The sequence below is a fragment of the Rhinichthys klamathensis genome, unplaced genomic scaffold (assembly GCF_029890125.1).
Source record: "Rhinichthys klamathensis goyatoka isolate OS25496 unplaced genomic scaffold, OSU_Roscu_1.1 h1tg000270l_1, whole genome shotgun sequence".
Lineage (NCBI taxonomy): Eukaryota > Metazoa > Chordata > Actinopteri > Cypriniformes > Leuciscidae > Rhinichthys > Rhinichthys klamathensis.
In genome coordinates, this window is record NW_026606790.1 from 2507710 (window position 1) to 2532191 (window position 24482).

Here is a 24482-nt window from a genome sequence, read left to right on the forward strand (position 1 = left end):
TGAAAGCAGATGTTAAAGGGATAGTTCACCCAAAAATGTAACTCCTGTCATCATTTACTCACCTTCATGTCTTTCCAAGTTTAAATGATTTGCTTTTTTGTTCCTTAAACCGCTAGAGTACCTATTCAGGCAGGATATTCACGGCTCTGCTTCATACAATAAAAGGGAATGGTTACCAAAATGGTGTCCAAGATTAAAAAAGACACATAGCCCCATAAATGTTACCAAAAAGACTTCTGTGACACAAGGGCTGTATTCTGTTTCAGCACTGTACGGTCGCTTCGCCTCACCCGAAACGAAAACAGGTCACTGAACTGCTGCTACGGAAAGGAGCCAATGTCAATGAGAAGAACAAAGAGTGAGTGAATGTGCCTGTCATGTGTTGAAGACTGATGCTAATGTCTGTCTGTCTCTGTTTAGGGGCTTTCGCACCGGGTAGTTCTAGGAACTTAGTTCTAGGATCTAGCCACCAGGGCGGATCCGCTAGAGCCTGAGCACACAGCTCCTATTCTCCATTAGTTTATTATCTGTCACAGTCCTGTCTAATACGTTATTAGATAGAACTGTTATACAAAGAAAGTAGACGGCATATGAAAATGTATTTGCGTTTTCTGTGTGGTTGATGCCTAATGTTGCCAGCTGAGCAGAAGTACATAATCATGTTTTGCTTGCTCCAAAGTTGTGTTAGATTTTCTCCTTAGTGTAAATGTTGAGAGGTCCATCTATCACTGTTTTCCATGTTCGTAGAGTTAGTTTGTGGAGTAAATATATAGGCTGTGTGCACAGCTTTTTTTTTAAATGGCGGGTGCCGGTGTTTCGCGTTTGTTTGGCCAATCAGCGTACACTTACATCACTGGTAGTTCCTAAAGCGCTGGTTTAGACCCTACTCTGAAGTAGGAGCTAATTTAGTTTCCCCAAAAGGAGCTCCTAGAACTAAAATCGTTTCTAGTTCCTGCGGTGCGAACGCGCCAAAATGCGGGTACTTCCGCCAATAGTTCTAGGAACTATGAAAAGGTTCCTCTGGTGTGAAAGCCCCTTTTGTCTCCATTATCTTCTACTCCTCTCCTGTGCAGCTTCATGACGCCTCTCCATGTGGCAGCAGAACGGGCGCACAACGACATCATGGAGGTCCTGCAGAAACACGGGGCGAAGGTACACAGCTGGTCCTGCATCAGCAGCGCCACATCCCTACATGTGCTCTCGAGTGCCTACAGAGCTGCGACACACAGATTTACACACCTGACACATCACCATCCACCTCTCACAGTCTGCCTTAAAGGGATAGTTCACCAAAAAATTGCCCAGACTTATTCACCCTCATGCTGTTGCAAATCTGTATGCTCTGACTCTTTCCATCTAACTGGCGCTCAGGTCTGAGAGAGGGAGGAAATTGGTCATTTATAACTACGTGGACTGTTTTTGGTACAAGAACCCTTGACTGAGATTGTTAGAGGACCTTATGGGGAAAAAAACAGTATACAAGTTTAGAATATAGCCTCTACAGAGCCACAGCACCTTTTTTGTGTCTGTTCTCAGCCCGAGAAATATCAGTTCAGTGGAGCAGCGTTGTTGTCACTTCCACCTTTGTGTGCAGTTGAGTCATCACGTCCTTGCTGCATGAGGAGAAGAATGAAGAATGAGCTTTGCTAGCACTGCACTTCTTCTTTTTTTTGTCAGATTAATTTGTCTGCTTATCAGTGGATGAGATAATTGGCTTTGAGATGGAAGTGCTCATCATCAGTATGGAAGTGTTTATATGCTAACATCTTCCTAATTAACTGCCAAACATTCATCACTTTGTTTACAAAGAGACTTAAGCAGGTTGATCTATTTTTTTTAAATCTGATCACTAGTGTTGGAAATCAAGAACTATTTCTGATTCAGAACTAGTTTGTTTGTTTATTATCTTTAATATTGGAATCACTTATATTTTATGAAATTATTTTCAGTTTTTTGTAACATTTGTATTCTTCCACCAATGCAGATAAAACTGCTTAAAAATGTATTCGTAAATGTATTCCAAATATACATTACCATTAAAAAGATTGGGGTCAGAATGATAAAAAAAAAAGCAGCAAGGATGCATTAAAATAATCAAAAGTGACAGTATAGACATTTATGCCTCAAGTACCGGTAAATGCTGTTCTTTTGAACTTTCTATTCATTAAAGAATCCTTAAAAAAATGGTGTCAATGTTTCCATGAAAATAGTAAGCAGCACAACTGTTTTCAACTAATAATAAGAAATGTTTCTTACGCACCAAACCAGCATATTAGAATGATTTCTGAAGGATCATGTGACACGGAAGTAATCAGCTTTGCTATCTCAAAGTTATTAATTTTAAAATTATTATTAAACAGTTATTTTAAACCAATGCTACAGTTTTTTCTGTATTTATCAAATGAATGCAGCTTCTGTGAGCATAAGATACTTTTCTTTGGTAGTACTCATTCCATATATATATATTGCAATTTTTTGCAACCAAAAAAAAATGTATTACTCATAAATTTTCTAAAATAATACAAAATATACACTCACCTAAAGGATTATTAGGAACACCATAGTAATACTGTGTTTGACCCCCTTTTGCCTTCAGAACTTGCTCAGGTAGGCCGTGGCATTTAAACGATGCGCAATTGGCACTAAGGGGCCTAAAGTGTGCCAAGAAAATATCCCCCACACACCATTACACCACCACCACCAGCCTGCACAGTGGTAACAAGGCATGATGGATCCATGTTCTCATTCTGTTTACGCCAAATTCTGACTCCACCATCTGAATGTCTCAACCGAAATCGAGACTCATCAGACCAGGCAACATTTTTCCAGTCTTCAACTGTCCAATTTTGGTGAGCTCTTGTAAATTGTAGCCTCTTTTTCCTATTTGTAGTGGAGATGAGTGGTACCCGGTGGGGTCTTCTGCTGTTGTAGCCCATCCACCTCAAGGTTGTGCGTGTTGTGGCTTCACAAATGCTTTGCTGCATACCTCGGTTGTAACGAGTGGTTATTTCAGTCAAAGTTGCTCTTCTATCAGCTTGAATCAGTCGGCCCATTCTCCTCTGACCTCTAGCATCAACAAGGCATTTTCGCCCACAGGATTGCCGCATACTGGATGTTTTTCCCTTTTCACACCATTCTTTGTAAACCCTAGAAATGGTTGTGAACTTGTGCGTGAAAATCCCAGTAACTGAGCAGATTGTGAAATACTCAGACCGGCCCGTCTGGCACCAACATCCATGCCACGCTCAAAATTGCTTAAATCACCTTTCTTTCCCATTCTGACATTCAGTTTGGAGTTCAGGAGATTGTCTTGACCAGGACCACACCCCTAAATGCATTGAAGCAACTGCCATGGGATTGGTTGATTAGATAATTGCATTAATGAGAAATTGAACAGGTGTTCCTAATAATCCTTTAGGTGAGTGTATATGTAGATAAAATAATGGTAATAAGTAGAATCAGAACCAGAATTGCTTTATTCCCATCGCTACCATTTTGTTGGACGTAAAAACATGCTGTGTAGAACTTAAATCTCATAGTAAGTTATTCATCCTGTGTTTTTTAAACACTGTGGTGAGCCAGTTCTGCCATTGTAATTCTTTTTAAAAGTTAAATCTTGCACATGAAAAGTCCAAAACCTAAATAGGTAAACAGCCTGCTGCCTCTGTCTCACTGCTGGACTGTCATAGAAACTGGAGGACGTTTACGAGCTACATCATTCATGTCATTACCTCTCCAGAGCAGAGAGGGGTAAAAGACTTCCAAATCAATGGAGCTCTTTCAGAGAGCCAAATCAGATAAGCATCGACTAACTGATCAGGCATTCAGGTACTGCCTTGGCTGAGAGCATCAGGGCTGATCAGCTATTCTTCAGCGGAGAGACCAGGGGAGCCGATACTCCTGTAAATAATCTCATCCGCAGTCTGCCGTCTTTGTTCGAGCCGAGAGTGTGTCTAAAGGGGCTCCCCGCTCATCAAACTTGCGTGTCCTACTTTCACGCAAGGTTGTATTATCGGGAGGTCCTCTTCATTGATGCTGTGTGGCTCTTTTATGCTGCCTGGAGCCGCTTGATTTTCAAAGCCTCCCTTCCGCTCGCATCTCAGCTCTCTTGCATGATAAATAAACGGAGGCTGACCCGCCACAACCCGAATTCCATCATTCAATCACCAGCGTCCATCTGTTGGAATACGAGCCCTCGGAAAGGCATCCGATCGTTAACTGGTGTTGCGACCCAGCTCGCTGCCAAACTTCAGCGGCCAGACTTAAGTGACATTAATGGACTGGATAATTAGTCAGGCTGGAGGTTCAAAGACAAGAGGCTATTGAAGCAAGTGTGTGTTTACAGACCATGTGTGAACCAGTAAACAGATGGTGCAGAAGCATTGTGTTTATAAGAAGAGCAGGAAGCATGAAGAATAAAGCTGTCTAAAGTACCCAGTTACTGAGAGAATCAGCTGACGATGGAAGATGCTTATTAGCTGAATATCTATAATGATATTATGGCTTTGTTCAAACAGGCTGGAAAGTATGTTTTGGCATATACTGAAATCTGTTCAGTATCTGGACAGCCTGAATTTCACACACCTCCTTTGTAGACTACTATTCCACAGTTTGGGGAAAATTTCAATAAAATCTCTTATGATCACCAAGGCTGCTTTTATTTGATCAAGAATACTTTTTTCTTTTTTAACATATTGTATAATGCGTTTTATTCCTGTGATGGCAAAGCTGAATTTTCAGCATCATTACTTCAGAAATCATTCTTATTATGCTGATTTGCTGCTCAAGAAACATTCCTTATCATTATCGATGTTAAAAACTGTAGTACTGCTTAATATTTTAGTGGAAAAGAACCAGCATTTATTTGAAATAATCACTTTTTTTTAAATTGAATGCATTTATTAATGCCAAATAATAGTATTGTAAAATCTTACTGACCCCAAATGTTTTAACGGTAGTGTATGTGTGGTATGAAACATTTGAAGTTTTTGTTTGTCATTCATATTGGATTTAATATTTTGGTTATACTTCACAATAAGGTAACCACATTAGTTAACATGAACTAACAATGAACAATATATCTAAAGCATTTATCAATCTCAGTTAATCTCATAATTTACTTTTGCGTGATTAAAATCAAATGTTGTATCTGTTAACATTAGTTAATGAACCTGGACTAATGAATAAACCGACAATGAATAACAAAGCTTGTTAACAAAGATTAATAATAAGTACTGAATCAAATTTATTGCACATTCATTGTTAGTTAATATTAGTTAATGCATTAACTAACCTTAGCTAATGGAACCTTACTGTAAAGTTTTTTTTACCAATTTTTTTTATGTATATATAATTTGCAACTCTATATGCAATGGTACAGTATGTATAGTAGTCATGCACCAACATTTTGCCGTTGAACATTTTCGTCCAAAAACTCAATAAAATGCTTTTTTTTGATGGAAAGAGCCAATTTTGGCAAAAAAAATTAACAGAGACCAGACCTTTTAACAGATGTAAATGAGATTTGAACTTATGTTTGATTTGAAATGTAGAGGAAAAAATGCAACGGTATATGAAGTCATGCAAGCGATATTTTTTTATTTATTTTTTTACATTTCAACACTGATGTAAGCCTTCCAGCAGACCAATGATATTTCATTTTCTGTTTTATCTCAAAATTAGTATTATGAATTACTATTGGTCAAACATTTATTTTATAAACAAATAATTTGCAGTGTGAACAAAGCCAGTGTGTTTTTGATATAGAGGACTGTACGATTTGCACTTCTAGTAAAGCGTGATTTCGCTGAGAGTTAGAGTTTTGAAAAAATAAGTTTGAGGCAGAATAATGAACTGTAATTGTGCCATATGCTAAACCGCACAGCGCACACAGCACACGCACACAATTGTGCAGTAGGTCCCTTTATTTCTTCACTGTTCAGTGTTGATAGGCTTTGAAGGAGCGTAGAAGTTTCCCAGGGGCTTGTCTGATTAATTCATATTTGTGTTCATTTCAAAAGAGGCCAAGTTTGCTTACAGCTCATTCTTGCTCTGTGGGCTGCATTCAGACGTGCACTTCACTGATCAGGGAGATTCCAGGCTGCTCACTTCCTTTCCATCCTTTTTGGTGTTTGTTTATAGATGAATGCTGTTGACACTCTGGGTCAGACGGCGTTGCACCGGGCGGCTCTGGCTGGACACTTGCAGACTTGTAGGATGCTGTTGAGTTATGGAGCTGACCCCACCATCGTCTCTCTGCAGGGCTTTACAGCTGCACAGATGGGCAATGAAGCTGTACAGCAGATCCTTAACGGTACAGTCTGAATCTGGGGTTTGGGATTGTTTATTTGGGCTTTGATGTTCTGTATCCTTATGCATTAACAGTTATGGAAATTCACGTTAATTTATGTTTGTGTCTGTTAGAAAACATTCCAGTGAGGAACTCAGATGTGGATTATAGACTCTTAGAAGCAGCAAAAGCAGGAGACTTGGACACTGTGAAGGTGAGAGATGCCTTAATTTGGTTTCAAATAGAAATACGCCGGATAGTCGACTAGTTGTCTAAGAGTCAAGGGTTAAAAAGGGGTTTGGAGGTGGGGATCCTTAAAATCTGGTTGTGATCTGGTGGAACCAAGATATAACATGAAACTTTATGGGATAGAACACTCTAGAAAGAGAAATTTGAGCTGTCATTTTTCCTTTTTTTAGTGACAAACTTTGATAATTTGTTTGAGATACTTTGTAATAACCTTTACAATGGTTTTCATTAGTATAGTCCTACAAAACAGCCCCAGGTTAGATGGGGATGAAAATACATCTGCAGTTATTAATATTGAATTTTTTTATAGACTTTTGTCTGGAATAAAACCCTGAATGAATCCCAGACAATTAAACATTTCAAGGACACAGCTTGCAGCTCTTAAATGTATTTTGTTCTGTACTCATGACCTTGAACAGGGTAGATGTAAGAAGACCTCACCTTCGACCGTGTGTGTGTGTGTGTGTGTGTGTGTGTGTGTGTGTGTGTGTGTGTGTGGTAGAGAGAAAACGCTGAGCCAGCATACGCACAAACGCAGTATCTTGTTGCATACACTTCAGTCTACAGTTTGGACTTTTTTTCTATACACTAATATTGAAAGAAAACAATAATTTTATTCAGCAAGGATGCATTAAATATATATCATAATAATATTTCACTGTATTACTGTTTTTACAGTTTGTTCAAATAAATAAGAGACTTCTTTAAAAAAAATATTTTTACCAATCCCAAACTTTTGAATGATGGTATGTATATTAATCAATTACTAATATTGCCAAATAATGTTATTAAAATGATAAATAATTGTTGATGTAAGTACAATTTATATTCATCTTCAAAACTAATTTCAATAATTTAAGCATTAGTCTTTTGATCAAAAGCTTACTAACCTCAAACTTTTGATTGGTAATGTAATCCTGAAGATAGTGATTTAGAAAGAGATGATAAAAACGTCTGTATGGATGGATGCCTTTGATGCAATCAGATCCTCATTATCTGAAAGCCTCATTATGTGTAAAGTAATTAGATCAGAGCACCAATTAGACTTTTGTCAGGCAATTAATCAGAATCTCTACTGACGCTTGCCATAATTCTGGCCTGCTACCCTATAAAAGCAGATCAAATGAAATTAATTCCTTGATGCGTTTAAGCGCTCATCACTAAAGTAAAGTTCTGTATTTGCAATATAAAAATTTGCATTCAGTTTAATGCTGTTTGTTTCGTCTTGTATAGCAACTTTGCTCCCCTCAGAATGTGAACTGTCGAGACCTGGAGGGTCGTCACTCCACGCCGCTCCACTTTGCCGCTGGCTACAACCGCGTGGCCGTGGTCGAGTACCTTCTGCACCACGGCGCTGATGTCCACGCCAAAGACAAAGGGTGAGACGTCCTGCAGTTCTTCATCTGTAACTCTCCCTCCGTTGTGGAGTGAACTTCATTAACAGTCAGTGCATGAGTTAGCAGCACTAGGAGATAAGCTATAATCTTCTTGTCCCTGTTATCTCTCAACTTCCCTGTCTGCTGGCAGAGGTTTGGTGCCGCTGCATAATGCCTGCTCGTACGGCCATTACGAAGTGGCAGAGCTGCTGGTCAGACACGGTGCGTCGGTCAACGTGGCAGACCTGTGGAAGTTCACCCCGCTGCACGAGGCCGCGGCCAAGGGCAAATACGAGATCTGCAAACTGCTTCTGAAGGTACTGTCATCAATACTCCTGCTGGCTCAAGCAATGACCACTTCACTTGGCATACTTGTTGATTCAAGTGATATCTCTTTCTCTAGACGTCTGACAGCCTGGAGTTGTTAATGGTTTTTAGCACTCTGTAAAGTTTTTAAATGCAGTGTGAACCGCTGCAGGGGCTTCAGAATTATTGGTGTTGACCAGATGCCGGTTTTAATGCTGTCTGCTTTCATCGCGTCTCGGGTTACTGTCGCAGAGAGGTTCAGCTTCAGAGCTGTAAGGAATATGCACATTAGCCTTCAAACGAACGTGTCACTGTTTCCTAGAGTGGAACTGCTGAGGTTGAAGCTGCAGGAAAGAAATTAACATTTCACGTTCACTGAATATAAATCTCTAAGGGAACTTGCTAAATTAATTTAGAGGTGTATTTTGTATCTGCTATATACACGTTTAGTAAAAAATCTCACATCCTCTGAAAAAAATATGTGGATTGAACTCTGAAAGATGAGGTTTTTAAACTGTGCTAAGTCAGCCTTTGGGCTTCTGTGTATTTGTACTCAATGTCCTTATCTCCTTCAGCATGGAGCAGACCCCACCAAGAAGAATCGGGATGGAAACACTCCATTGGACATGGTGAAGGAGGGAGACACGGATATCCAGGACTTGCTGAGAGGAGATGCAGCGCTTTTGGATGCCGCCAAGAAAGGCTGCCTGGCCCGGGTCCAGAAACTGTGCAGCTTGGAGAACATAAACTGCAGAGACACACAGGGACGCAACTCGACTCCGCTGCACCTGGCAGGTAATGAAAAATCATTCTGCTTCCTTCTGAGCCGTCGCTTTCAACACAGAAACGAGAACACTTCTCTCTTTCAAATGGTACCACCATCCAGAGAATTGCTTCTCTACAAAAGCTTTGAAGCAGTGTGTGAGATATCATCCCACCCCAGAGGCGAGGCAAGGAAACCCAGAAGGAAAGAAAAGGGGGACATGTTGAATTAAATCTTGGCTCTCATCCCTTTCTGAGCACTGTGTAAGCCTGGCTTCCAGGCGGGGATTCAAAAGCTTCCTTGCCAAATATTAAATCTGTCTAAGACTTCCACACTGTTCGTACCGTCACTGACATTTACATGCACAACAATATTCTCTGTATGGCTTGTGTCCCTGATAAAGTCTTATTCAGAATAATCTCTTTATGTAAGCCTTCCTTATATATACAGTGCGTGCAGAATTATTAGGCGCGTTGATTTTCTGATCATACTTTTTTTTTTCAGGCTTATTTTACCAATTCCAAACCACATTAATCTTAACTACTATTAATTTTGTATTTAATCATTTATAAGTGATTTATAATTGTTCATGAAGGCTGGAAATATTCAGGTGTGCATAACTATTTGGCACGTTTTCTTTTACTGATAAAATAAGCCTGTATTTGTCTGACCCTGCTGACCCAATGAGCATTTCACTGTCCAATGGTCATGCCTTAACTGCAATTTCTAGTATTGCATCCTTCTCATGGGCATTTAATAATTTTTGACTTTTCAGTCTGAGTTAAATCTCTTTTTTGGTTTATTTTATCTGTAAAAGAAAACGTGCCTATTAATTATGCACACGTGAATATAAGGCGTTTTTCATTTCCAGTCTTCTTGAAAAATTATATATCACTTATAAATGATTAAATACAAAATGAATAGAAGTTATTAAGATTCGTGTGGTTTGGAATTGGTAAAATGACCCTGGGAAAAAAAATGACCAGAAAATTAACGTGCCTAATAATTCTGCACTCACTGTATGTATGTGTGTGTGTATATATATATATATACACACACACACACACACACACACACACACACAACTGAAATAATAATAATATACAATTGCAGCTGAATTTTTTACAAGCATGTGGCAATTCACTTATATATAATCAATTATACAATTATAATTCAGTTCATAACTAACAAAATAATAATAATAAAAATAATAGTGGAAATGATCATGTGTGAGAAAACAATCCTGCTACACTTGTACAGACTAAAAAACTTGACCCACAACAGATCTGAGTTCAGGGTAGGAGAGCACTTCTCAGGATCATCATTTGCACAAAACTACGGCCATGCCAGTGACTCATAGCAGGATTCACACTGTGTGCAGAACAGCACAGATCAGCAAATGTCACTGAACAGATGCAGTGAGCGCTCTGGTCAGTCCACTTATCTTGCTAGGCCAGGCCAGCAGCAGGTGGGTTACGGCCCTAACCATCAGGCAGAGATAAAGACACATGATTTTACTCTAGCTAGCACACATTCCCTATTTCCACGGGTGCAATGGGCTGTGACTAATGTGATGTTTGTGACCCTTACCTAGAGAACACGCCACTAGACTGCCGTTTGCCTGCGGGGAGAATCGTAAGATGCATCTATTCTTTCTGGCTAGATGGATCTCGGGCATGAAAATCCTGATGCTCTGTCTTGCAATTTTTTAACGATTGGCAAGTGAGTCATTTTACGGCTGTTTTAGGGGGCCTGAGATGAAAGCCAGGGGCTAAACATTTAGCAATGTCCACCCATCAATCAAATTTATTTGTTTTAATGTGGTTTTATTTGTAATTAATCTATTTTTTGTGAGGGAATGACAATTTTATGGATAAATTAAATGTAATTTTCTTTGTAGTATTACTGTAATATATAAAAAATAATATGGCATTTTATTTTTTCTTAAAAGTATGAAATATCTATGGCAATCCCCCCATTCAGAAATGCAGCATGTTTTCTCTCACTAGCTCATTTTACTGATCCGGTCTACACTTTCTCTTATATATGTAAAATGACTGCTGACTTTTCACGACTTCATTACAACATGCTGACACTGTATCCACACTAGTTTTTTTACTCACAATAATCCTAATGTTTATCATGGTGTTAATGAGAATAAATCTGCGTTATTGAAGATAAGAGGAAAAGAGAGCAGTACAGCCAAACAGATGACATATTCAAGGGGAGGAAGTGAGAAACTGCTAAAAATGGGAGAACTTGCAAGAAGCGTTTGATGAACACAGCACACGCGGTGGAGTGTGTATGTGTGAGTATGTCTCAAAGATGGGTTTGTGCATTATTAGAGAGGTACAGCCTGTAATGATGAGGGCTTTAATAAGTAACTGTCCTGTAGGCAGTCGTGTATGTCTGGAGCGAGGGTGAGAGGGAAAGGAAAAAGGAAGACAGTTAAAGCTGAAAATAGTAGTGTCTGGTTCTTTTTGGTCAGCATCAACTTGTTCAATGCCAAAGGTTGACTGCCAGATTGAGTCTTCTAGCGTATCTGCAGCGACAGAAAACACTCTATCTCCGCTTTGCTTCCACTTTGCACCGACTATTAAATATAATTGCTATCAGAAGGAGTCATTGCATAAAGATTCCAATAACACTGCCTAAAGAGAGTTTAATTAGTTGAGTTTAATTGAGTTTTGAAGATAGGAATAGATGAAATTTCACTGAGATGGGGATGGTGGGAATTCCAATAGACCTACGTAGAGGCTGTGGCAATGAGATATCATCACCCAAGACAAACAATCTGAATTTGGGAACCATTAATAAATTGTCTAAAAGTCTGAGGAGAGGAACAACTATGATCTATGAATATGGGCTGGAATAGTGTTATTTATGTTATTTATGAATTAGCTATTATTTTATATTTATATTTTAGTTTTAGTCATTTTGTTATGTGCTTTTGTCATTTTTATATTTTTAATATTTCTATTTTGGTTTATTGTAATTACAATTTTTAGTACTTATATACTATTATAATATCTATTAATATTTTGAATTAGCTTATATTTTTATATTTCCATTTTAGTTTTCGTAATTTTTTATTCAAGTTTTAGTAATTTTGTGCTTTTGTCATTTTTATTTCTTTTTATATTTCTATTTAGCTTTAGTTTGACATTTTAGTACTTAAAATGTTTCAGTTAGTTGCTAAGGCAACATTTCTACATTTTTTATTTTAGTTTTATTTCAATTAATGAATATATATATATATATATATATATATATATATATATATATATATATATATATATATATATATATATAATATATTTAAGGTTAGTTTTCATCATCAGTAACAACACTGGTGTGTGAAGGTTTTAAAAACAATTACATTGTGATATGTGATAAACAGCCTGCTCATGTGGTACACAAATGTGTTGATAATGCATTATAAACCTTTTTACCCACAGAGTAAAAAGCAAGTTATTATGAAGCAACAAAAAATACTGGAGCAAACTACTAAACTATTTTTTTGAAAAAACATGCCTGGTGGGCCTAATGCACGTTCCACACGCAGTGACTTTCAATTCAGTAAATCTGACTGAAAACTGATGATTTAAGCAGTTTTTAGCTACAATTTGGGGGTTTGGGTCTATGTAGATTAATTATCATTTAGATGTAAATGTGATCTTCATCCTCATGTAAATTTGGTTTCACAGTGTTCAGGTTTGTAATAATTCTCAATGGCACACTCCTCTTAACCACTTTATAATTTATGGCCATTATTAAAGGACGTACTCAATATAAAACACAGTGGAAAATATTTTGTTCAAGTCTCAAAGTTTAAAAAACACTCTGAAACATACATGGGATATGGATTGGTGACTTGAGTTTGATGATAACAGATGGTTCATGGGTAGATGGATTTACATTTCTTTGCATCTTTTTCTCCACAGCTGGCTATAACAATCTGGAGGTAGCGGAGTATTTACTTGAGCATGGGGCGGATGTCAACGCGCAGGACAAAGGTGGCCTTATCCCCCTCCACAACGCAGCCTCGTACGGGGTGAGTGTAATTGCTGATTAAAAAGAGGAGTATTTTCAGTGAGACTGGGACTACATACAGCCATCTGTTAAGCCGACACATGTCGTGCCTCCGGTCATGCCAGGTCTGGCAGGAAACTGTGCTGTGGGTACCTCAGATACACACAAACAGATGTAGATGCTGAATAATCCATGTATGTGCTCCTGAAAACTAAACACAAGGGCTTTTCCCCTCTCAGAACAAGTGCAAAGCCTCACCTGAACCCCTCTGTGCTCTGATACAGCACTTTGTTTTCACTTCCTGTGACTGAGAAAATCAGTGTGTGGCTGTATGCAAAAAGTGTTTGGACATCTGTGTTTGCTCTGCCAACAGAACCTTGGCTTATGCACTTTTAATGAGTCACTGCGGCTCCTGATTCTTTCAGGTGGTTTCAGTTGCAGTTCCACTCGCGAACAACCCAGATGGCGAGATGATGCCATTTGCTAGCCTTAATCCGCACTGCACAGAACTCTTCTAATACGGGATTTCTGGAAATCAAATCAAGCAAACTCAGAGAAACTCATTTTAGGTGATGGTAGTTGGAGGTATTTATCAGCGTCTGCCCTGTGGAGGTATACAGGGATGTGATTAAACCATGCAGATGGATGGGAGCAGATTGCGGTTACATAAACATGCTGGATCAGAACTAGCCTGACTCCGGCCCTCGACAACACTCGTATACGCTGCTGTCCAAGAAACAGGACTTCTGTGACTAGAGCGGGGAGATTCTGATTGGCTGCAACCGGAGTAGCAGGTGGCCCAAGCTTTTCTGATTGGCTAGAGGAGAGCTGGCGGCCGGCCGATGCTGGCTGACCTTGAGTGCGCCTCCCTCTGTTCATATGCAGCCTGTTTGTGTAGAGGCTGTCAGCGCTCGGCAAACACAGGCAGCTGATCGCAGTTTCATACAGTCACTGCTGCTGATGGGGGGGCAGCTCAGGACAAGCTCAGCCACACACATTGCACACCACAACTCTTGAGTTGGCCAAAACCCAAGCTTGTTTTGTCCTGTGCTTTCCATTGGTAGTGAGAGTGTTTCTCATATGCCATTTAAAGGGATAGTCCACCCAAAAATTACACTTATTTAGTCACCCTCCTCATGGTGTCAACCTCAGTGTTCTTATTGTTAACTAAAACTAAAAGTATTTAAAAACAAAGGTTAATTGAAATATGTAAAGTAAAATATAAATATTAGATAATAAGTTAAAGCGGAAGTGCTAATATTACTAACTAAAATAAAACTAAAACTGGAATGGTAGTTGGATAAAACGCCTTTATGCAGCTTTAAACAAACTGAATTAAAAAAAAAATCAAAAAGTAATAAAAATGACAAAAGCACATACAAATTACTCAAATTAAAAACTAAATTTAAATTTTTTTAAATAAAATCAATTCAAAATGTAACTCTAATACTATTTAACTCTTTCCCCGCCATTGACTAAATTTTCCTGGAATCCATGTTTTCATTGTTACACAGTAGTGAGCGCGATTACGCATCTTCTGAAAGAGTACAGAATCTCCGGATCAAAAACACAGGTGAAGAAACAGAAACCAGCGATAGATGCATTGCTTGCACACTTGTAAGCTAACGCGATCTTCAAACATTAAACAGCATATACAGTGCTTAGCATAAGTGAACACACCCATGCTAAAGTTGACTAAAAAAATGAATACAAAAATCATCTTTTGGAAATTGATCTTAATGCCTTAATTAAAAAAATGAGGAAAAATCCAACCTTTAAGGACACCAATTTTCAAATTAAAATATCCCCACATCATCACATACCCTTCACCATACCTAGAGATTGGCATGGGGTACTTTCCATAAGATCATCTCTCAATGCAAATCAAACCAGCTATTAGGCTAACTGAAATAAAACCATGCCAATCTCTAGGTATGGTGAAGAGTATGTGATGATGTGGGGCTATTTTAATTCCAAAGGCCAAGGGAACTGTTTCAGGATGCATAGGATCCTGGATCCATAAAATAACTGGCCTTTAAAAATAAAAATCTGCCTGCCTCTATAGCCCCTTTCACACAGCGCGTTGATCCCAGGAAATTGTGTGAACGCAAACACGACCCGGGATTGATGCCGGGTTGGGGACCTAGTAACATTGCCGTGTTCAGTCCCGGAACGCGCGCTGTGTGAACAAAAGCCGTAATCAATGCCGTGTCGTAATGATGACGCTAAAGTGAAGTGAAAGCAGGCTAGTGAAACGGTACGTAATGCTTTAGTTTATGATCAAATCAGAGAAAAAAGAGAAATCGCGGCTTATAAGCAAACTTTAGAGAAAAAAGATCAACAGCTTTGGCATTAATTGAACTCATAGAAAAAATTACATCTGCAACTGAGAATAAGCAATACACAGTGGGGGTCTTCATCGACTTAAGCAAAGCATTCGACACCATAAATCACAGTTTGCTATTGACAAAATCATTCAACTGTGGCATTAGGGGTCTGGCTTTTCAATGGCTCAAAAGTTATCTCAATAACCGACAACAGTTTGTTCAAATTAATGGTCAAAAATCAGAGTTAAAAGACATAATATGTGGAGTTCCACAAGGGTCCGTTTTAGGCCCATTACTTTTTATTTTGTTTATTAATGACCTCTGCGAAGTGTCTCAGATATTACAGTTTTTGATGTTTGCTGATGACACTAACATTTTTTACTCTGGAAATAATCTGTCAGAAATTACAGAAAATATAAGTTTAGAAATGGTAAAAATTAAGAAATGGTTTGACCAAAACAAATTATGTTTAAATTGGGAGAAAACAAAATACATGATTTTTGGTAATCGCAAAAAGAATGAAAATGTAAAAATAGCAATTGAAGGAACTGATATTGAAAGAGTTAATGCGCTAAAATTTTTAGGTGTTATTTTGGATGATAAATTGAATTGGAAAGATCACATAGTCTATATTAAGAGTAAAGTGTGTAAAAGCATTGGGGTCTTGTATAAAGTTAAAGATGTTTTAGACTACTCTTCAATGCATATGCTGTACAATTCCCTAATACTTCCATACTTTGGATACTGCACAGAGGTCTGGGGTAATATATACCATAGTAACACAAAACCTCTGTTTTTGTTACAGAAAAAGGCATTAAGGATTATCCACAAGACAGGCTATAGAGAACACACCAATAGTTTATTTGTAAATTCAGGACTGCTAAAATTCAAAGATTTGGTTGATTTGAAGATTTTGATTTTTATGTGGAAAGCAAAGCAGAGAGTTCTGCCTAGGGTGTTACAACATTTATTTACTTTTGTATCAGAAGATGATGGCCATAGAAGGCAATATTATTTTAAAACTATTTTCGCACGTACTACACAAAAACAGATGTGTTTGTCTATTTATGGAGTCAAACTGTGGAACACCTTGGACTATGAACTGAAGTATTGCAAAAGTGTTTATAAATTTAAGAATTTATATAAGAAAAAAATACAGGAATGTTATAAGGAAAATGATGTCAATGGTGATAATTAAGTGTAAAGATAGGTATTACTGAAAATATTTGGTGATTGGGGTGAGGATTGGGGCTGATCCATTCATAAAGCAGCTGGTTATTGTTTTGTTTTTTCTGTTTTTTTTGTTGTTGTTTTTTTTCTGTTTCTTTTGATGTGCATAAATAGCGACAGGTATTACAAGATTTTTTCTTCTTCCTGTTCCTTTTTATTCGTTCATGGAAACAAGAACAAAAATGTTGTAAAACGCAATGAACGAATGAATAAATAAATAAATAAATAAAACTTAAGACGCTGCTGAGACATTACATGTCACATCGATGTCACGTGTCTTTACGGGATTTTCACGGGTTGTGTGTGAACGCACTCTCTGATTCCGGAAAATCACTGGCAGTGTGAATGAACCAAAATCAAACGAACCTGGGTCAAATCCCGGGTCACTTTATCCGTGTATTTTCTGGAATCTCTGTGTGAAAGGGGCTTATGAGGATTTAACATAGGGGTGTCCTGAGTCCCTTGTATTTTCAGGAAGAACATTTATTTATTTACGATACATTATTCATTCACAAAGAAGTCCTTAAAGGTTGGATTTTTCCTCATTTTTTTAAATTAAGGCATCAAAGAACAATTTCCAAAAGATGATTTTTTTTATCCATCTTTTTAGTCAACTTTAGCATGGGTGTGTTCACTTATGCCTAGCACTGTAAACTTAAAACTGCCTAACGTTACCGAATGAAATGTTGAGTCAGTGTGAGCTATAGGACTGTGAAGCTTTGGGAGTGTTGATGGACTCGATCTACTGGATCTGTGTTTTCTGTTTTGAAAATCCATCGTTCTGAATCCAATCCGGATGCAGTCTTTGACAAAAACGTGAATTTCTCAGCTTTTTGTTCAAAATGTTGCTTTTAAAAAAAAAAAACGTACCCACATTAAAGTGTTGATAAAAAAAGAATGCATTTTTTAGATATATTGTATGTTCAGATATTCATACAACAAAATATTCTTGGGGCCATGAAAGTGATCATTTCGTGAAAATGATTAAAAAAAATGCTGGCACTGGATGGGATCTTAAAATAAAAATAAAAAAAAATGCTGGTATTAAAAAGAGCTTTGTGTGATGAATGTTATCCTCCAGTCAGCTATTAACCGCTACCACCTGATCACGAAATGATTTGAACGCGGAAATTGTATCAGTCTAATTTATGAACAAATCATTTTATAGTGATTTTATCATCTGATTTATAAAAAATAAAAATAAAGGATTCTTTGATTATTTTGAGTAAATCATACGATTGTTTTGAATCAATTGATTCACTCAAAAGAGTAATTTGATTCACAAATGAAACATACTGTTGCAACTTTTCTCATTCACTTGCCAAGTAGAGCTGGGGAGGAGGTCTATATTTTAAATCAATGACAGTTTACATTTTGGTTTGTTGTTTACACAAAGCTTTAGAAGAGTGGTATGGACCACTTTAAAAATATAACTTGGTGACAATCCAGTATATGAAGTATAAAACCAGGCAAACTTTTACACCAAAGCAGATCTTCTATAGAAAGGTCTATGCTTCATTTTTTTAAATTAACATAAAGGCTTTAAAGATTGTATATTGTACATAAATTTTGTTAATAAGCCTCTGCCTTCCCTTCCAGCATGTGGATATCGCGGCCCTGCTGATCAAATTCAACACCTGTGTAAATGCTACTGATAAATGGGCCTTCACGCCCCTCCACGAGGCTGCACAGAAGGGCCGTACGCAGCTCTGCGCTCTCTTGCTGGCTCATGGGGCCGACCCCACCATGAAGAACCAGGAGGGACAGACGCCGCTGGACTTGGCGACGGTAATGCCTTTAGGAGAGACCTTTCACATGGACATCAAAGCACATACTTATATATTGCCATTCATTTAACAGAGCTACAGATTTGCATGTCAAGACATAGACCAGTTTAAACCAACTTCTATAAAAGTTTCATGCTCTGTAGGACTATTTGTTCTGGCTGTGAGATCTCTCATATGGTTCCGGTGGCATAGACTAACCTGAGACATTTATCTTCTAAACACATAAGCTGAGGTGTTTAAACCCATATCCCCTGTGTTCAGGCTTGTGCGAAGCAAATGGTAAATCAACCGTAACCTTTACTAATTGGGCTCTTGTGGCTGTGCTCATGCCAGGTGCTAATGACACAGCTGTTCTCATCTTTTATTGTCCAATTCTAGACCAAGAAGCCAAACTAATGCTGTGTTACAACTATTGTCTAATTTATCCCCTCACCCATGTGGCATGCTACTGTAACATGAATATTAGATGATTTTAGTTGTATTTAAAACTGATCAGACACAATTTCTTAAGGAAATGAGTGTTGACTTTTTCCCCTCTGATCTCCAGGCTGATGATATCCGGGCGCTGCTGATTGATGCCATGCCCCCTGAAGCGCTGCCTAGTTGTTTCAAGCCCCAGGCTACGGTGGTCAGTGCCTCTGTCATCTCTCCAGCATCCACACCTTCCTGCCTGTCCGCCGCCAGCAGCATAGACAATCTGGCCGGGCCCCTGGCAGAGCTGGCTGTACCTGGAGCCTCAGGCCCCGCTGATGGGGCTACTGGATCAGAGAGGAAGGAGGGAGAAAGTAAGTAGATCATGTGATGTAACTTTTTTTTATTTTAAGTAGGTCTGCAACTAATCCATTTTTGATCAAAATAAATCAAATAAAACATTTGTTGTTGGATATAAAATTTCAGTTTTAAATGAACTGTTTTTGAGAAATGATGCTATATATTAGTTGAAATGCTAACAAAAGTAATAATATTTGATAAGAACAATAACTGTAATGGGATTAAAAACCAAGAGTATCTTAGTCTTACATAAAAAAATAAAAAATAAAAATATTATAGTAAGATTATCTGGGCAGAACTTTCTACCTGTTAGCAGTTAAAACTTAGTGAAATGCGTTGTGAAATGTTTGTTTGTAATAATAATAATAATAATAATACATAGTGGAGTAGTATATAATACTACATACCAGTGCTGTGCAATATACCAGTTCATCTGGTATACCGTTTTCAATTTTGTGTGCAATGTGTATTTTTCAAATACCGCCAGTAGCTGTAAAAATTCTGTGATCACACAGAATAAATATATATATATATATATATATATATATATATATATATATATATATATATATATATATATATATATACACTCACCGGCCACTTTATTAGGTACACCTGTCCAACTGCTCGTTAACACTTAATTTCTAAGCAGCCAATCACATGGCGGCAACTCAGTGCATTTAGGCATGTAGACATGGTCAAGACAATCTCCTGCAGTTCAAACCGAGCATCAGTATGGGGAAGAAAGGTGATTTGAGTGACTTTGAACGTGGTATGATTGTTGGTGCCAGAAGGGCTGGTCTGAGTATTTCAGAAACTGCTAATCTACTGGGATTTTCACGCACAACCATCTCTAGGGTTTACAGAGAATGGTCCGAAAAAGAAAAAACATCCAGTGAGCGGCAGTTCTGTGGGCGGAAATGCCTTGTTGATGCCAGAGGTCAGAGGAGAATGGCCAGACTGGTTCGAGCTGATAGAAGGGCAACAGTGACTGAAATAACCCCTCGTTACAACCGAGGTATGCAGCAAAGCATTTGTGAAGCCACAACACGCACAACCTTGAGGCGGATGGGCTACAACAGCAGAAGACTCCACCGGGTACCACTCATCTCCACTACAAATAGGAAAAAGAGGCTACAATTTGCAAGAGCTCACCAAAATTGAACAGTTGAAGACTGGAAAAATGTTGCCTGGTCTGATGAGTCTCGATTTCTGTTGAGACATTCAGATGTTAGAGTCAGAATTTGGCGTAAACAGAATGAGAACATGGAACCATCATGCCTTGTTACCACTGTGCAGGCTGGTGGTGGTGGTGTAATGGTGTGGGGGATGTTTTCCTGGCACACTTTAGGCCCCTTAGTGCCAATTGGGCATCGTTTAAATGCCACGGCCTACCTGAGCATTGTTTCTGACCATGTCCATCCCTTTATGGCCACCATGTACCCATCCTCTGATGGCTACTTCCACCATGTCACAAAGCTCTAATCATTTCAAATTGGTTTCTTGAACATGACAATGAGTTCACTGTACTAAAATGGCCTCCACAGTCACCAGATCTCAACCCAATAGAGCATCTTTGGGATGTGGTGGAACGGGAGATTCGCATCATGGATGTGCAGCCGACAAATCTGCAGCAACTGTGTGATGCCAACATGTCAATATGGACCAAACTCCCTGAGGAATGCTTCCAGCACCTTGTTGAATCTATGCCACGAAGAATTGAGGCAGTTCTGAATGCAAAAGGGGGTCCAACCCGTTACTAGCATGGGGTACCTAATAAAGTGGCCGGTGAGTGTATATATATATTTATATTAGGGCTGTCAATAGATCAATTTTATTTTACAATATGGCACTTATATGTACTTACAGTGTACTTACCTAAGAAAGTACTGGTTAATATAAGGTAACTACATGGGTTAAGGTTAGGTTCAGGGTTAGTACCTAGTAATAGTAGTATATTACCCAGTAATTGTAATAACTATAATTAGTACATAGTATGTACATGGGGAACAGGACTGTAAAATAAAGTGCAACCAAATTTTTTAATTGTGATTAATCGCATACCTATCGTGAAATTAACCATACATCATTTATCTTGTTTAATACGTTCATTTTGTCATCATTTGCTATATCCAGCAAAGTAAACTATCAGATTGAAGGATGATTCTCACAGAACTGTAATAACCAAATTATATAAGAGTATCATTATCATTCACAAATATGTGCAAACCAAAGCACATACGGGGAAAAAAAACATTACAGAACAAAACTTTTCAGAAAACAATGTACAATGCATTTTCCTAATGGGCTTTCTCTCATCAATCTAAAAACAATTGACACATTGAGTTTATGAAAGTTATATATATATATAGTTTTTATATGTGTAATTGTTACTTAACCCTAAACCTAAATGTAATGGGCTATATGCACGCATAAGTTCCGCGTTTGACGCAAGGATGCTCTTGCGTTTCCGGTTGGGGAGATTTAAAGCGGAGGAAAACGGGATTATGGCAGAGTCTTCAAAATTTACTGTCCTCTCGTCTTTGAAACGAAACTTTAATACGTTTAGATGTAATTTTATATATAGTTATGTTTATTTAATATAATAAACAAAGAAGCATAAACAAAATGAGGGGTGTCTGTTTTGTCTGTTTTTGTGACTAACGTTTCTTTAGTATAGCAATAGAGTATAAAAACCAATATAAATTCTCGGAATAGCATTGGACTCTACGATCGGCGGAAGTAATCCAGCATCCTAAGACCTTCACCGGAAATACCGCCGTGCATAGAGCCCATTAAGCCCTACATGTTTGATTGTAGTTCTATGAGATATGATGTTTTTGTTTTTCTCTCTAGTTACAATTCTGGATATGAACATCAATCAGTTCCTGAAGAGTTTGTGTTTGGAGCATTTGCGGGATATTTTTGAGCGGGAACAGGTAAGGTCACTTCCTGGGATCAAATCAATTTCAATCATCTCAATCTCATCAGTAGAGAGGCTTGCTGTTGTTTCCTGAAGAGAACCCTAGGCCCTTCTCGTCAAAGTTATGTAAATGCGATGACATCTGTGGCCTCGTAATTATCTCCTTTCAATATACTCTCTCTCAGCACCTTGGCTTTATAATTTCCAGTCATCTCCTCTTCAGCCGGAAGCTGTGAGATTACTAGCGTCTCCTGATCTTTATAGTTGTGAGAGAGATCCTGGGTGATGGGTCTGACCTCTACGCCTCTTCTTTTGATTAATACAGTTGTGCCGCTCCCTCACACTGAGCTCAGGACTGTTGTTCCTCTGGCTTTTCTTCTTCTCGTCTTCGACTCAGTGAGGGTGAGCCGTGGGACGCGATTGGCACGCTGTGCCAGACCCGCCACTCATTTGCACATAGATGAACAGAAATGGTCTTGGCGGCCACCAGCTGGGAAGAGCGCTTGATGTGAGGGGCTGAAATCAGTTCTGATTGTGGCTTTAGTAAGACGCATTCATCTGTCTCACAGTGACTCACTCGTCTGCTCGCTCTCCATCTTCTTCTGCCTCGCTGTGCTTATGGGAGATGGAGCATGAAGAGGCAACAGTTTTGCAGAGATGGTGCGACAGACTTGAGTGCAAATGAGATTGAGGACACGCTCACAGATCTCATTCGCGCACCAATGCCGTCATTAGACGCATCTGATTTAAGCCTCGGCACAGTTTAGAGCTGTCTCCTCGCTTTACTAGAGCCGTCAGAAGGGCAGCATGCAAATATTTGTCATTTTTCGATGTCTTCTGTATGTCTGCTGCATTTCCACTTCCCTTTGAATAGAGATGCGTCATGCCAGTTGACTAGTCCAACATTTGATAAATTAATTAGTGAGGTTGTCTAGGTCATTCTTATGTTCTGATATTTTACTTTTTAATTATTAGTTTGCATGGTAAAACCATTTTGGACAGCTGTGTCTTTAAATTCATCTGTTTAAAAGCACCACTGTTAACGCCACACACATTCAAGTGGACATTTTGGTTGGGTTTTTTGAGCATCCCACCATGAACTTTGCTGTTCTTGCTTAACGCAAGAATTCGTCTAATGTAAACGCCACCTAATAAACTCATCCAATCAGGGACCGAAACAAAACCAGGTTAGAAACCATAGACCTTTATCAGGGTAGACGCCATATTGAATTTAACGCGGATGAAAACAAGGCTGAGGGATAGAATTGCAGTCTTTACAATGGCACGCACAGAAAGGTCCTAGATCACGTAATTTTCATAACTCGTGAAAATGATCATAACTCGTTTCATAACATGTCTACTAACACCAACAAGGATAACTATAACTGTAAATGTATTCGTGTACACACCCAAGCACAAAGTTCTTTTTATTAAAAACGCTGGCTGCAGTTATTTTGTCTGCTGCCTTAAATGCTCAAACTCTGCAAAGTCAGGAAAATTTTGATTGGCTATCAATGTTTTTGTCGTTTATCAGCTGTTGTGTGTGTATATATATATATATATATATATATATATATATATATATAGTTGTGGTGTGGACTTCCCTATTCTCATAGAATTAAAATGATGATTAAAACGTTCTAGTTGTAGTTATTTTTATAGTTATCGTCCTTGATTAAGTCGGCTAGTCGGTTTTGGAAGGTTTTGCACTAGTCTGTAGTAAATCTGCTGCAGTTCTTTTTCAGCTTTGCCAAAAGAATTAAAGAGAGAGATAAAAGAGAAATGGAATCTTTCCAGCTGTGGCCATCACACCTTCACTGCTATAATGGCCAGTCCTGCGAGTCCTATCGATTGAAGTGCACAGTGCTTCCTGAGAGAGAGAGAGAGAGAGAGAGAGAGAGAGAGCAGTTGGCAGCTCCTGGGCTAATGGCCTTTGACAGAGCTATCATAGATGTGATGCATTGCCAATAAGTGGGCTATTGGAATTGAGAGTGTGAGAGTTTGAGATTACATAGGCTGAGGCTGAGTCAAGGGTGATGAGGGGTCATTCGCTTCCATTCATACAATGCTGTTCAAAAGTTTATAAGTATGATTTTTTTGAAAGAAGTCTCTTATGCTCAAAATATATATCAGTTTGGCCATATTCATTGAAATCCGAAATAATTTCATATGCTTAGTCCAGTGTGATTAAACCGTAATGCTCTCTGTAAGACACACGCTGGCTCAACGGCTCCCTGCCTCTGTCTAGCATGTGCAAATTGCTATCTGCATGTTTGCATTTGTCTGCTTGTTCCGTGTAGGAGGCATATTCAGCAATAATCATTCTGTGTGTTATGAGTCACACGCGATAATATCCATCCAAGCCTCCTGCCGCTCTAAGAGTTTATCATCCCAGTAGGAGGAAGTTTCACATACCAACACGCTGAGAA

At 38.5% G+C, this 24482-nt stretch overlaps 1 protein-coding gene across 5 annotated transcripts in view; it reads left to right on the plus strand.

Annotated features, from left to right (window-relative positions):
• The window catches only part of tnksa (tankyrase, TRF1-interacting ankyrin-related ADP-ribose polymerase a), a 129864-nt gene that overhangs the window by 99890 nt on the left and 5492 nt on the right, over positions 1-24482 (plus strand). For all 5 annotated transcript variants that reach the window (XM_056268296.1, XM_056268298.1, XM_056268299.1 and 2 more), the window contains 11 exons: positions 267-358; positions 1074-1152; positions 6142-6313; positions 6424-6503; positions 7772-7917; positions 8066-8231; positions 8796-9015; positions 12928-13037; positions 18172-18360; positions 18907-19144; positions 21987-22069. In XM_056268296.1, coding sequence (XP_056124271.1) covers positions 267-358; positions 1074-1152; positions 6142-6313; positions 6424-6503; positions 7772-7917; positions 8066-8231; positions 8796-9015; positions 12928-13037; positions 18172-18360; positions 18907-19144; positions 21987-22069 — 1575 coding nt within the window. The remainder of the gene's footprint in view (positions 1-266; positions 359-1073; positions 1153-6141; positions 6314-6423; positions 6504-7771; positions 7918-8065; positions 8232-8795; positions 9016-12927; positions 13038-18171; positions 18361-18906; positions 19145-21986; positions 22070-24482) is intronic.